Consider the following 15,059-nt stretch of genomic DNA (forward strand, 5'->3'; position numbering starts at 1 on the left):
TATGTAATATTTCCACATTAATAGAAATCCATATGGAATTTAAGAAATTATTGATACTTTACGTTCTTGGAAGCTCCGGAGTTATGGTTAAATATATGTACAAACAGACTACAGTTCTTCTACTATAGTAGGTACAGTAGGCTCATAAAAAGGTTCTGTTTTTGACGCAGCGGGTGCCCTAAAGAGTTGTTGCTCAAAGTCGAATAAAGTGGCTGAAAGCGTGATTGATGTAAAAGATAATGTCTTTCAAGGATTAATCATGTTTTAGATAATAAATATTTTCCTATCAGACAAGTTTCGTCAGATTTTAATTAGTGAAATCATTAAGCGAGCTTTCGAGATAATAATGAATTTCAGTTTTTCAGTGTAGCGAGAAAGCTTGTCGATCTTTTATTATTAAATATATATGTATGTATAATATATATATATTTAATCGATCCACTATTTGCTCTTCAGTTATAATCACTAAGGGAAGGTGAGGGAGGGGCAGCAGCATCCCTCTTAAAACATCTCTAAAGCCTGACTGCGGTTGCCAATTCGTCTGCCAAGCGTGGCAACTATTGGCAAAATCTCCCAAAGGGAGGGCTTATGTTCAACAGTGGCTAATTAAAGGCTGATATGATGATACATTGGTTTATTTAGGTATGTATTAGTAACTTAAAATATACATTTATATATTCACATTATTGTACGTATGTATATCCCTATATGTATTTAAAAAACGAACATAGTTCCGTGCCTCCAGTCGAACTGTTTATAATTACTCCTCTCCATCCAAAGGTTGCCTGGAAGAGATTGCTCTTAGCGATAAGGCCGCCTATTGTTTTCATAGTATAATTTTTTTCTTGTAATTGTTTATATTTATAATAAGTTTACTATTGTAATCTTATGGAGGAAACAAAAAAGAGTATCTATCTATCTATCCTTGTATATATGCATGTAAAATAATAAACTTAAATACCTATATTGCATGCAAATCACAAATCCCAATCACATGTTTGCTCTAAAATTGAATTTCGTATCGTACTGAGCGGCGCTCGAAGCAGCCATTCGCACGTACGTTATCGAGTTCAGCCGTCCTTAATGCTCAGTGCAAATGTCCTTAACTCGAGCCCAGCCGTCCTGTGTTAATCTAGATTTAGTGAAATCAAATTAATATGTATCACTAACTATTCTAGTGGATTGGCAATATTATAATATTGCCATATATAATATGCCATATGGCCTATGTCGACAGACAACCTGACCAACATAATGGTTGCTAGAAAGCTACCTTAGTAATAAGTAGTAACTAAAGGTTGTCTGTAAGAGATTGCCCTAGCGATAAGACCGCCTTTTGTACCTTTATGTGTATATTTCAATCTGTATTTATGTTACTGTATTTGATTTGAATTATTCACTTGTCATTGTATATTTTTATTTATGGTGCAATAAAGAGTTAAATAAATAAATATGTAAGTTAAAGTAAAAATGTGGTCAGAGAATAAAGGCTTTATTATTATATTATTAATATTGCCATATATATATTAGTTCCGTGGTATTATAAGTCAATTATGTTATTGATATTTCTAATATTTAATCAAGTTATCTTTGCTAGGGTTGCATGTTTAAAATTGTGTACATATAGGCCAAATTTTATTAAAAATATATCGTTTTTATTATTAAAACTGATGATGATGTTGTCTCATTTCTTCATCAGGGACATAAGATTCGTAAAAGAGACTTCACCTTTATTTATGACAATCGTATCATCGACTTCCATATTAATTTATGGTATGTATATTTTAATCGAGATGTTTCAACTAATCTCACCACCATCAGGGATTCTTAATCATCAGTAGCTATTACAAATTTTAATTTTGTTTAGAAAATATACGGATCTCTTAAGGGAGACTTTGTACAAAAGTCGATTGATTGGGTACCTCTGACCCAATCGTGTTTCTACCGTAAAGCAGTTATATTTGCGTGGCTGTGTTTCGGTTTGTAGGGTGGGATATGGCGTGAAATTACTGGGTACAGAGGAATAACACCTGAGTCCTCAGGAATGGCAACGCATGGGGGGTATCATGGGCGAAACAGTTATGACCTCTCTCAAACAAACTCTGTTATGACCATGGTACTGCTCATGTCTATAGGCGACGGTTACCACTTTTCATCAGGTGGGCCATCAGCTTGTTTGCCATTCTAAGTTGTATAAAAAGCTATTAATCTTTTTTTAAAGAAATTAGTTACATTCTTTTATAAATTCGAACTATTATTTGATAGATAAAGAACAAATATTTTAGCGATAAAATTCATACATTCATTTAATGAAAAAAAAAATGGAAAAGGAACTGAATGTCTTAACTATAGGATGAATCATAAAATAACTCTATAATTTATAATTCAAGGAGCGAGTCAAACTTTCACCTACTTGCCAGCTTACGTACTAAACCATATAGCTTAGCGTATGCTAAATGCATAACATTCTCGAGTAATCTGCAGTTCCTTAAGGTGTGCTATGAAGCGTGTGTTATAAGCCGTGCAGTGGTGTGGCAAGGCGAGTGGGCCGGCACGCAGCGCTAGTAGCACGCTCAATTTCTCATTTCCATGAGAAGGGACACCGCACACCACCGCTGGCAGCCGCAGAGTCTGAATGCGCCGCAGCCCTGATTGATGATGCTCGCCTCCGCCCCACCCTCGCTCACCTCCTAACCCCGCCTCACTATTCATAGCCCGATCATAAATTAACCGCGCTCTCATTTAGACCTTTAGACGTACAATAAAACGCCTGGAAGGAATATTCAATGCGAATTGTCCTACTTCATCGCCGCGGCATCGGCGATTTCCTTCTCACTTCTTTGTTCGCAGACGCGGCCCGATTGTTGCTCCGCAGCTGGCGAGCGATCAAATTGTTTAATACCTTTTGTTATCAGCACCGGGGTACTGCATTGTTTGTATATTTAGTTAAAAATACCCGTGACCCAATTCCTTCAGCCGGCTCCGGGCGATTTATCAAAACCTTAAAGGATACTTTATCTTTCAAAAACTCGAGCGTCGTGGAAAAAGTTGAAGAATTAAAGATAACAAAGAGGCAGGCCGGTGCGGGGCTTTCGAAATATTCCTTAAAAAATATGGAACAATAAAGATCAGTATAATTTTGTCGGCGACGGGAGAGGGGAGCTCGCCAGAATAGTTAATTCTGAACTTCCGGGCACGTTACGGGAGACATTAAAACTTTTTCTTATGAAATATCTGGAGTTTGCGCGGAAGGCACAGCGTGTTGTGGAACGCGAAGTGTCGAGGTAGACTATGAGAGCTGCTGCGATCCAGATACGTATCATAATGTATAATGATCCTCTATGATGAGAGTCGAGTAATGTATCTTGCGCTGCGGTACAGTACTTTTAAAAATCAACGTGTTTATCTTCGAGTGGGTGTGGGAACACGTACAGCGTAAAAGCCTTTCAATGTAATTTGATGAAATATTGTAGCATAATACGTAGGTGTAGGTATTAACTATACACATTTGCGCTATTTCTCTTGGGAGCGTAAAATTTATTTGCCACTTTCTTATTCACCAATAAATAAAATAAATACCCTCAAGACTATATGCCTCAAATAATGCAACATTGAGATATTATTTTGAGCATCGAACCGGAAACTTTGTAAATTTAATATCTCTTCTCTTCTCTCTGTTAGCAATGGAGTTTGACAGCCCCATTGCTAGCAATATGCCCTATTAGGTCGACCTCCACGTGGTTTCCACTGGAAACCATCGTGAACAATTCTTGTTGAATTTGTCACGATGGGCCAACTGACCTGCTTCATCCTCACATATCATCCTTCACTGGTGCTCCGTCGGTGTATACCGATGTGCTACCGGGGTGGGGTTACCATTCCATTATCACCCATTAAAAAAAATATCTCTCTAATGAACTTATTTACTAACCAGAAGTAGTTAATTTTAAACTTTTGCGATTTTAATATACAATCGGGACTTACCGCGATGAAAAAGCTTACTGGCTGCTTTATTGCCGACGTTTCGACGTGGATCGGGTACTCTCACACTGTGTCCATTCATATATGATTCGAAGGTTCTATCTACCGAACATCACTATTATCTTCGGATAGTACGTGAAACAATTTCATTAGGGAAGATGGATATAGTAAAGTGGCTCTGGATAATAATCATGACAGTGTGAGGGTATTCGAGAAGACTGCGTGAGCTGCTAGATGAAGACGTTGCTCACTTCAGTCCTGTCGTGTCCACGAAGTGGTGCAATCAATGTCGAAAGTTCATATTTTCATCTGCAATATCACATTACCACTCTGACTGGCCAATACTTCTCTTACACAGGTTCCCAGTTACTTTATTTTCTTAACTTGTTTCATGACATCTTGTAAATGAAAAGAAATGGCGACAATTAAATTTACTGTAAATTTAATGCACAGAGGAATAACACCTGAGTCCTCAGGAATGACAACGCATAGGGGGTATCATGGGCGAAACAGTATACTCTGTTATGTTCATGGTACTGTTCATGTCTATAGGCGACGGTTACCACTTTCCATCAGGTAGGCCGTCAGCTTGTTTGCCATTCTAAGTTGTATAAAAAAAATACTTATTTAATCATTACGTATAGAAAAGTAACATAAAAAATAAAAATTACAATAGAAATTAACTGTCAAATGTGTAACTTAATCCTTATGAAAAGTAATGCATGTGGGGTACCATGGATAATATTCTATGGTGTCCATGTGCCACGTGTTTCATGTGCATGGATGATAATTAATAATTTCCATCAGGTAGACTGTCAGCCTGTTAGCCATTTTCTTTTCATTCGACAGACATCAATGGCTGCCATCGTTTCATGACATTCACCGTCGTTGATTATTCATTTAAGCACTCTTAGATGAATTTTATAGTCTTAAAAACTCTAATCTATCTTGTTAGAATAAACATCACTTGACTGCTCGCATATTTGGATTTTAAAAAGTTCATCGTCATTATCATTCAACCTGTCATTGTATACTATTGAATGTAGACTGACCATACAGTGCCACAAGCAATGGTCCTAAACCTATACCCACAGTGTAAGGAACAACCAGTAGTCCACTGCCTTGGCACGTCCCGAATGATTTCGTAACAATTCAAGACGCATTGTTCTATCAAGTTGTAACCTTTGAGCGGCTGTTGACAAATCTTTAAACATTGCTATAGCTACCGCTATAGCTATCAGCTCTCTGCATTTAGAAATGCCAATACAATAGTACAAATAACTGTTAAAAATAACGCAAGCAACTTGTCAATTACTATTAGTGCAACACATGCTAATGGAAAAGTTTCCGGTTCGCTCCATTAGCAAGGAATAGATGCAACCTGTCACAAAGCATATGATTGAATACCATGGGCACATGTTGTGACATACATGATGGAATATCAGCTGTTTCAACTTATAATGGGGGAAGAGAGTGCCTTAAATATGAATAATAATATTATTATGATAAATTTCAACCACTCTTTGGAATCGACTTCCAGCAGCAGTATTTCCGAACCGATACGACAACATAACCTTCAAGAAAAGAGCATATTCCTTTTTAAAAGGCCGGCAGTACACCTGCAATGTTGTTGGTGTAGTGGGTGATCATGGGCGGCGGTAGTCACTTGTCATTAGGTGAGTCGCCTGCTCGTTTGTCCCGTGTTGTAAAAAAAATTGAGACTTATTACTTTACAAAGTGTTTTTTTGTTATATACAACTTAGAATGGCAAACAAGCTGACGGTCCACCTGATGGAAAGTGGTAACCGTCGCCTATAGAAAAGAGCAGTGCCATGGACATAACAGAGTATTCTAATTCGCCCATGCGTTGCCATTCCTGAGGATTCAGATGTTATTCCTCTGTATCCTGTAAATTCACGCCATATTCCACCCTTCTAACCGAAACACAGCCATGCAAACACAACTGCTTCACGGTAGAAACACGAATGGGCCAGAGGTACCCAAGCAATCGACTTTTGTACAAAATCTCCCTCTGGTAGTAGTAGTACTAATTGTTTGCAGTATTTTTAATAAAAAATACGATGCTAAGGTCAAAATAGATGGTGAGTGTACAATCAAAAATAAAATTAATTATTCAGGAAAAAATGGTCTTTATTTAAAAACCCCATCAGCGGCTGACTGGCCAGCTCGCACACATAAGACGACAAATTCTAATATTTACAGCAACAGGTGTTACATGCTTCACCTTTCTGCTATGTACAGACGTATTTCATATATATATGTATATATATTTGAATTGGAAATTACGATTACAATATATACACGTTATATTTAATATTAAACAAAATTATTTCCAGTCAAAAAAATCGCGAATACTCGACAAAACAAACACGACGGGGGCGAACAGGAGAATTTAACGAATCAAAAGCACTCGAAAAGGTCTATTCAAATAAAAATATTTTGTTTGATTTTTATTTCATTTGTTCCTTTTTATTTGATTCTGGTGTACTATTTTTGTTAATTTATTATGTGCGCCGTGCTTTTAAATTTCTACAATGAATTATTTATCATAAAATACAAAATTTGATGGATGTCATCGTATTTCAGTTGAATTTATTATAACGTCTATAAATAAAATATTATTAACACGGAAACGAAAAAGTTATTTATATTGAATATTTTCGTAAGAAAATTACAGATGTAAAGATTTAATACAACATTGGTCTTATTACAGCGACTTTATTAAACAGTTATATAGAAAACAATCTAAATTTACAAATAAAATAAAACTAATAACTCGTAACGTTCATCTACTATATTATACACTAATTCACACTAGAATTGATAGAATAGAACCAGCGTGGCTGTAAATAGTGGATATTTTCTAGAACGAACTGATAGAATTAAATTTTTACAATATATCATTCAGATATTCGAAGAATATTGATGATAGGCCTCTTTTAAAAGATTTGTTTATTAATATTAAAAGAAATAATCGAAAATAAATTATAAAAGAACTAACATTAGCAATATTAGCAAATTCTAATCAGAAAGCAAAAATGGTTGTGCTCATGTGAATGTAATTACAGTGATTAATACTGATCGCGCTGTTTTCGATTAAATCATTCCATGTGAATCAGAATCAAACATGTTAATTAATCTATAATATATAGAATATATAAACAGAAACATCAACATGAACAATTAATTACAGATTAACGTTAAACTATAACAGATAACAGAGAAATGAAACAGGCGCACTGAGCCAACACGGCACTAGTTCCTTAATTGGTCAGTAGTTACATACACACAATACTTCCCTAATAGATAATAATTATATATTTGATGCAATCTGTATTTCAGATGCATCATACGATTTTAAATGCAATGCAATAGAAAATTTACAGTACAGTATTACATTTTCTTGACTCGTAGTCACACAGCAAAGAGTTTACTTTCGTACAACATTTATTCGGATAGTATTTTTGCATAACTCCTTATTGTAATGATCAAAATTAATATATAGTTCCAGTATTTAACAAATTTATACGTTTCCAAAGTTGAATTCGTCTTTGTAAAGTAAATCAAGATGTTATTGTATAAGAAACAAAATCTCCTTATCATGTTTATGTTATTTCAAATTTACACAGTTCTTATTATAATTTTAATGACTTGTGATGTGCCAAGTCAGGCTGATTCGAATATTGACTCGAATAACTACTAGGTATTTAATTACTCTAATACTCAATATAGAGATTTCAGATACATAATATTTAAATACATTCGAGTACTTGTTTTAATGAATCTTTTTATTCTGTTTTATAGGTCTTCCCTTATTATCAAAAACAATATTATTAAATAATTGAACATTTATTAGCTTTATTGAGAATAAGCTTTAGCGAAATAAATTTAAAAATTACTCGAGTTTGATAGCGTACTCGAGTGTCTATACAAATACTTGAGTATTTGTTTGCGTTCTCGGATTTGATTCAGTATTCGATTCTTTTATTGATAATTACCCAAATACTCAAATTGCCGCGTAGATCTTGGCATAGAATGGGTCACCTCTTCCTTTCCCGTGGGTGTCGTAAGAGGCAACTAAGGGAGGGCGAGAGATGGGCAGTAGGTCTTAAAACATTACCAAAAGCCAAACTGCGGTTGCCAAACCGTCTGTAAAGCGTGGCAACTATTGGAAAAATCCCCCTTATAGGGGAGGTCATATTCAACAGCGAACAATCGATTACTGATACAACAACAACCATCCAAACACACGAATATCAAAAAAGCCGACTTGGCACATCACTAATAGTAAGTGACTAAACCGTAATTGTATTAAGTTATAATATACGCGAGTAAACTCATTTGAATACTTCCGTTCCAACATTAAAAATGCTCGTTAGCTTGCTGGCTAAACCCCATCCCGTTAGAAGTCTTCTACACAGATATCTCCTGGATCTGGACGCGTTTTTTTGGCGGAGCGGCGTTGTTGGGTCTCTCTTTTAGTTCTGACTCGCTGCTGCGCTGTGAAAATCCACTGATATGTTAGTCGGCCGCTAGGGACTGTTGCTTTCTGTATTATTTGTTGATGGTATGGCGTATTTACTATTTGTCGCTAAATGAATTAGTCACAAACGGAAACATTAAAAAAGATGATTAGAATTTGAATTTAGAATTAAATCAATAAATAGATTTGTTCTATCTTTAAATGTTGACACTTACAATTAACTAATTATTTTGTATTTAGAATAACTATTTGGACTTATGTAATTGATGAATTTTTACTTTGAAAATGTAAGGCACTAAAAATACTAACATATGCTGAGACAAAATTTTGCATGTCTTTAGATAAGGCGAAATCTGTAGCTCTGTTATCATTTAAGATCATTTGTACAAACTTCATTTCGAGCATATAAATTATTATTATTAATATTTAATTTGCACTACAATTGAACATCAGCAGCCTTTCTCATGTTCAGATTAATTATCCATTTATTTACCCTTTTGTTAAGCTCCATTAGAATACTAAGATACTAGGTATATACGTATAAATAAAGCGTAGTTGCTCTACTATATCTATAAAGACATTTTCAGTATATTTTTTTTGATTTATTTGTGTACTGGTGTATTGTGGGATATCTTTACCTTGAGCGTGCTCTTTCGTGGCGAGGTTATAGTCGTTGGATCGCTGCTCAGGGAGCCAGCTGTTGTACGGCTATTGCAGCTTCCTGTATGTAACGATATACTGTTAATATTGAAAATACATCAGATTTTTTTGGTTAATAACTTCTTTTGCGCTAATGGCATGCACTGGCAAGGTGCTAGTAAATGATGATAAATGAAGATTAGGATCAGTTAGCCTGTTAGAATTCGACATGAATTCACCACAATAGTTTTCCAAGGACCACCACGTGAAGATCGACCTGACAGGGTATATTGCTAGCAATGAGCCTTTTTAACCTGTTATCAATGATATATATTCCTAATCTGTTGTGTGGTCCCGGTATGAAAGGAGCTACTCCTTACTTTAGAATAGAATAGAAAATATTTATTGCCAGTAAACATACAATAATAATATAAAATATAGATAAAATATACAAAAAGTGTCCCATACTAGGCAAAAGGAACCGGCTCAGCTGATGCTGTGAGTGTCCCAGCGCAATGTTTACAGCTGCACAGCGCTGGTTTTCAGCCAGTCCCTCTATTAACAAAATATAACCAAAGTGCGAGGTACCATTGTAAATTTCCCGTGGTTGTCGTAAATGGCGACTAAGGGAACTTAACGGTCGAGGGATGGGCAGCAGCGTCCCTCTTAAAACATCACCAAAGCCTAACTGCGGTTGTCAATCCACCTGCCAAATGCGTCGACTACCGGCAAAACCCCCCAAAAGGAGGAAGCCAATGTTCAGCACTGGACATTTAACGGCTGGTATGATGATGATGATGAATTAATTCATGTTATTAATATTAAACATTTGCAAAACAATAATTTCATTGTAATTTCGACAAAGCTCAATAATAGAAATGTTCTAATAATCCGAATTAGAAATAAAACTGTAGAAATAAAAAAGCATTTGCATGTTCATCAAATGCGTACCTGTATTTACCTACAACTTTTATGTTTGTTTGTACACACTGTGCAATGCACAATTATAGCAACTATACGAGTAGCCTAGTACCTATTTGATTTCATTTCAAAGTGCACTTTACATAAATATGAACTGTTTCGTTGATGTATTTCATCAAAAAAAAATAAAAAATAAAAACGTCCTGCATTTTAAAATTGGAATAAAACTTCCAATTATACAATGCATTACTAGTTTATTATATTTAATTTTAAAATTGTTCAAAAAATCAATTATATTATTGAAATATTTCTATATATATATATATATATATATATATATATATATATATATATATAGAAATATTTCATATATATATATATATATATATATATATATATATATAAATAACAATACATTTAGAATTTTTAAATTTTATTAACATTTCATGGTATAATTAAAAACACATTCAACCCAGAGAGCAGATAGAATCGAGCTGTCGAAAGGCAAATTTTTCAACCTATTAATAATCGATCAATCATTTTTTTGTCTAAACATAGGTACAGTAAATGTGATATTATTGAACGTTATATCAAATGAACGAGTACTCACGCTTGACTCTAATAAATCAAAACTGACCTTCTCTCCTCGGCCTACGATGAGTGGTTCTCCGGCGACCGCGTTGCAGGTAGATACCGGCAAAGACCAGCACGTTCAGGGCCAGCAAGAAGCACCCAGCGCCGACAGTAACACCAAGTGCTACCGTGTAACTATTGACAAGACAATATGAATACTATATAAATAGATAGAAGAAATATCATTCATTTTTATCGTTAGGGGGGGTAAACGAGGAGACCGTCGATGGAAAGTAGCTACCGTCGCCCATGAATACCTGCAACATGAGAGGAATTCTTTGTGCGTTGCCAACCTTTCAAAAGTATGTAGGCACATTTTTTGTATACCCCATATTATATTCGAAGGGGAAAACTGAAACTGGTAAAATAATCCGACAATATAAATGTGAATACGACATGAAATATGTATTATACTCGTAAAGTATTAAACTATTAATTATTAAATGTTAATACCATTTAATTGTTTTATTGAAATACTATTATTTTGCAGAAAGTGCATATTACTGGTCAGTTGTTCAGAATTATTTTGTTTAATTCCGCTACCGTTAGTGTACGTGCGATTGCCAACACTCGAATATTGATTACTGTTCACGAGTTTTGCAAAACTTTCGTAGACGGAATGATGGTTGGAGTATGATAGCTAATGTGAAAGATTGTGGAACTTCTGGTAATAATAATAGCAGTTAATTTTCGAGTGTTGGCAGTCGCACGCATACTAATGGTAGCGGAATTAAACAAAATAATTCTAATCAACTAACCACTATTAATTGCCTTTTAGTGTAGGATACCAAAACTTTTCTAAATTAACCATATTAACAATAAAACCTTAACTGGATGTAAAAATTTACCTGTAAAGATAAATATTACGATCGAAATACATATTATTAAATTATTTGCACATCTATGTATAATTAGAAAAGAACTTAAACATAACAGATTTAAAGAAGGTTTTATAAAATCAAATACCAATCTAAAATTGATTTGTCCTCTGCCTTAACCGCACTTCAATATTCCCATTAACGATAAAAATAGTAATAACTAACGCTTCGAATTTACTTTGAAAAATGACTCGCATTATTCTTTCACTGAGCAAAGTCCAGTTAATTCCCGCGCGAAATTCGATGCCATCCATTACCATTATCAAGCGTATCCAGTTGTGTCTCGAAAAAACTCACAGACCTCTGAGAAATGACTCGCATTAAGACATTATTTGCGAGACAAAACGGGACAATATTCTGGGAGGTAAACATCTAGGTAAACACATTAGTGGAATTACGCGTTCACAGCGAAGCCAGCCGATCAATCTTGTTTATGCAGGAGTCTGGTAGCGTATTCGAAATATCGGGCTTTACACTTTACTGTTTGTTAGTAAAGTATTTAAACTCGTGAGGCGATGTGAGGGGTTGGAGTCACGTAGTAAAGAGAAGTAATGATGCATTTTTGAGTAAAAGCTTTTGTAGTTGATATTAAAAACAATAGTCTTATTTGAAATGTACTCAAATATTTTTAGACTGTGGACAGACAGCAATATTATTTTATAGCAATGTAATTTACCAGAATACAAATGTAGTATACAATTGTAATAGATCAAGTGATGAGAATAAAGTCTGTTATTTTACAATACGGTTTTCGAAATACCTGTTGTTATGTAAGATAAAACTGCTAAAAATACCTAGTAAAGTATAATTTGCCATAAACATCGTTAATGTTTAAAATTTTAATACTTATCCTGCAGCGATAAAAGGAACCTCAAGGGAAGAAATAATTTTTGTTCAACATAAAACAAGCTTACATTACTCTTGTCCGTTTAATCACTTTCTTCCACGATAAAATAAACAGGTGTTCTGTGGAAATTAAACAAAACGTAGTCCTTTAATTAGACTGTACGTATATTTTGCTTTAAACATAATACCAGGTGAATTTATAAGGGGTTTTCATTAATATTGAAGATATCAAATAAAAAAAAATAGTGTATTTATTATCTTCAGAGTATTTACACAGAGTATTTACACAGATTATTTAGATATTTTTTATGTATTTGGTTTTGTTAATGGTACAAGATATTCCAAAATAATCTATATCAGGTACTGCAAAGCTACCATTCTAATACCGTAATAATTGAAAATCTTACATCGTTAGCTTGTTTAACCAAGATTTTACAACCATAAACATATTTGTTTCCCTGTATCTATTTAAATCACGTCATTATCTATGGATATTGTACGTACTGACTTATATGATAGGTAGTAAGAGCTGAATGCTAAACGTATGAGAATCGCACATATTTAGATCATTGCTTTGTCCACTTTCATAGCTTATCTCAAGACACCACTTTAGTCCTTAGGAATGGTAAAGCATGAGAGATGCTATAAGCATTGCAGAGATAACCAAAGTGCTCTTCATATATATAGGTGACAGTTACCACTTCCCATTAGGTGAGCCCTTAACATATTTGCTATTCTCAACAGTATAAAAAAAATGCATATATGCCGGTCCCTCCTCTTTTAGATTATACATTATTTGATATTTGATTGTACATTTTTTCAAACACAATTGTATTATTGTTATCGAATAAATAAATGAATGAAATGGAAAATATTTACAAGTTAGTATAAGCCCCCACCGTTTACTGCATTCTATTAGTATTCTTCTTGAAACCAGTTTCCTAAAACAAATTGGATCTTACCTGTAATATTGTGAATCTAAAGTAGTTAACGAGTCTTCTTTGGGTGAAGGTTGTGGCGCTGGAAGAGCGGAAAGTGCAGGGCGTGGCGAAGGGGAAGGCTCACACTCCTCTATTTCTGGCGGATCTTCTTCTACTTCCGGACTCTCTTCTTCGTCATCTAAGGCCGCTGTTGTTGTATACAGCTCGGGAAATATCTCACCTAAATAAATGATTAATTTAAGATTTATATCTTCAATAATTTGAAATATTACTAGACATAAACAATAAATGAAAGTAGAAGAATAATATGAGATCAATAGGGTAGTAAGCGCTATCAACTGTAGAAAGTATTATTAAAAATATTTTAAATTGACGAAAATATCGTGTAATATAATATCCAAAAAATACAAGCTTTTTTTCTATTCCAATGTGTTATTGTTGTCATCTACTCTTTGAAACCAATCAAAGTTACTCTTGATATAATAGGTAGTGTAAGACCAATTTAAAAGTAAACCAATTTTAATAAATCTAATAAAAAAAGAATGATCAAAATTCGTTTACAATTGGTGAAGATATCACATAACTTAAAAAGTCCAAAGCCAAATTGAGAACTTTCACTTTTTAAATGTAAATCGAGTTGATACTCATACTAAGTTGTTGGCAATTTTTTAAATTGATGTATATTTATATAAAGAAATATTTATATTTATATAATAACCGTTTAATGAAACTAATTAACGACAATCTGTCTGTACATGAAGTACATGATAAATAATCCAACACGTAATGAAGAAACTTAGCTTTGTTCCAGGTCAACTTTGAGAACTGTTATCCCGGTTCATTCTAGGTCCGCTTTAAAAAGTTTTATCCCGGAAAATTAAAGATTCTTTAAATCTAAACTCCCTCTCGAATGAAGTTAGAAGCACAGCAGCTAATTTTCGTTTACAACATAAAGTAAGTTATAAACTTACGACCGACGTGTTACAACCACCATAAAATTTACTCACTATCACAAAAATGACTTTTTAAGTGAATATAAAAGTTTCGCCGCTTTGCGAATACATTCTGTCAAACACCATAATTTGATATTTTCATATTACGAGCCTGGTTTACTGCTGAACATTCACGTACAACGTTTTTGTAGGCCAATCGACCAGTTTTTGTAGCAGGTACTAAAAATAACCAAAGTGCAGAGGCATATTAAATTTTAAGAGTTTATTGCAATAATTTAAGACACTTTGGCATTTAACTGGAATAAACGATCATTTTACTGATTAATAAAGAATTCATTTCTTCTTAAAATTTTTAAAGCTTGCATATTGATTAATGGTAACAGAATTTCAAGTTGGAGAATAAGGCTAGCTCTACATTCAGTGGATCTTCGGTCGTGTATCTTCGTCAACCGAAGATACTTGGTATGTGACGCTAACCTAATATTCCAAATATATAAAAATATTTATAGTATCGGGATTTTTCTCTTATGCACCACTTACTTTCATTCCTGGGATATGGTGACCCTTAAAATCTTAATGGTTATAATAGAATGTAATCATCCTTTCTGGAGAAAATAATGCTGTAGTAGGTATACAGATAAAAATCCAGGTAAAAAGTTTTGTCCACAATCTGAATTTTTATGGGACGAAACTCTTCTGAAACCGCAATATATTTGATTATTTAGAATAATTATTGTTTGAGAAAGAATTCCTTGATAACAGC

The 15,059-nt window shown here is 34.0% G+C and overlaps 1 protein-coding gene across 3 annotated transcripts in view; it reads right to left on the minus strand.

Moving 5' to 3' along the window:
• Positions 1 to 6,119: 6,119 nt before the first annotated feature.
• The window catches only part of LOC113514522 (neuroligin-4, X-linked-like), a 103,755-nt gene continuing 94,815 nt past the window's right edge, over positions 6,120 to 15,059 (minus strand). For 2 of the 3 annotated variants that reach the window (XM_031907977.2, XM_052900807.1), the window contains exons 12-15: positions 13,365 to 13,563; positions 10,683 to 10,813; positions 9,124 to 9,206; positions 6,120 to 8,497 (exon numbers count right to left, since the gene is read on the minus strand). In XM_031907977.2, the coding sequence (XP_031763837.2) occupies positions 8,405 to 8,497; positions 9,124 to 9,206; positions 10,683 to 10,813; positions 13,365 to 13,563 (506 nt within the window). In that variant the 3' untranslated portion in view covers positions 6,120 to 8,404. Of the gene's footprint in view, positions 8,503 to 9,123; positions 9,207 to 10,682; positions 10,814 to 13,364; positions 13,564 to 15,059 lie in introns of all 3 variants that reach the window. The other variant, XM_031907978.2, reaches the window with a different exon arrangement.

The sequence above is a fragment of the Galleria mellonella genome, unplaced genomic scaffold, assembly GCF_026898425.1.
Source record: "Galleria mellonella isolate WM207_F2 unplaced genomic scaffold, CSIRO_AGI_GalMel_v1 utg654, whole genome shotgun sequence".
Taxonomy (NCBI): Eukaryota; Metazoa; Arthropoda; class Insecta; order Lepidoptera; family Pyralidae; genus Galleria; species Galleria mellonella.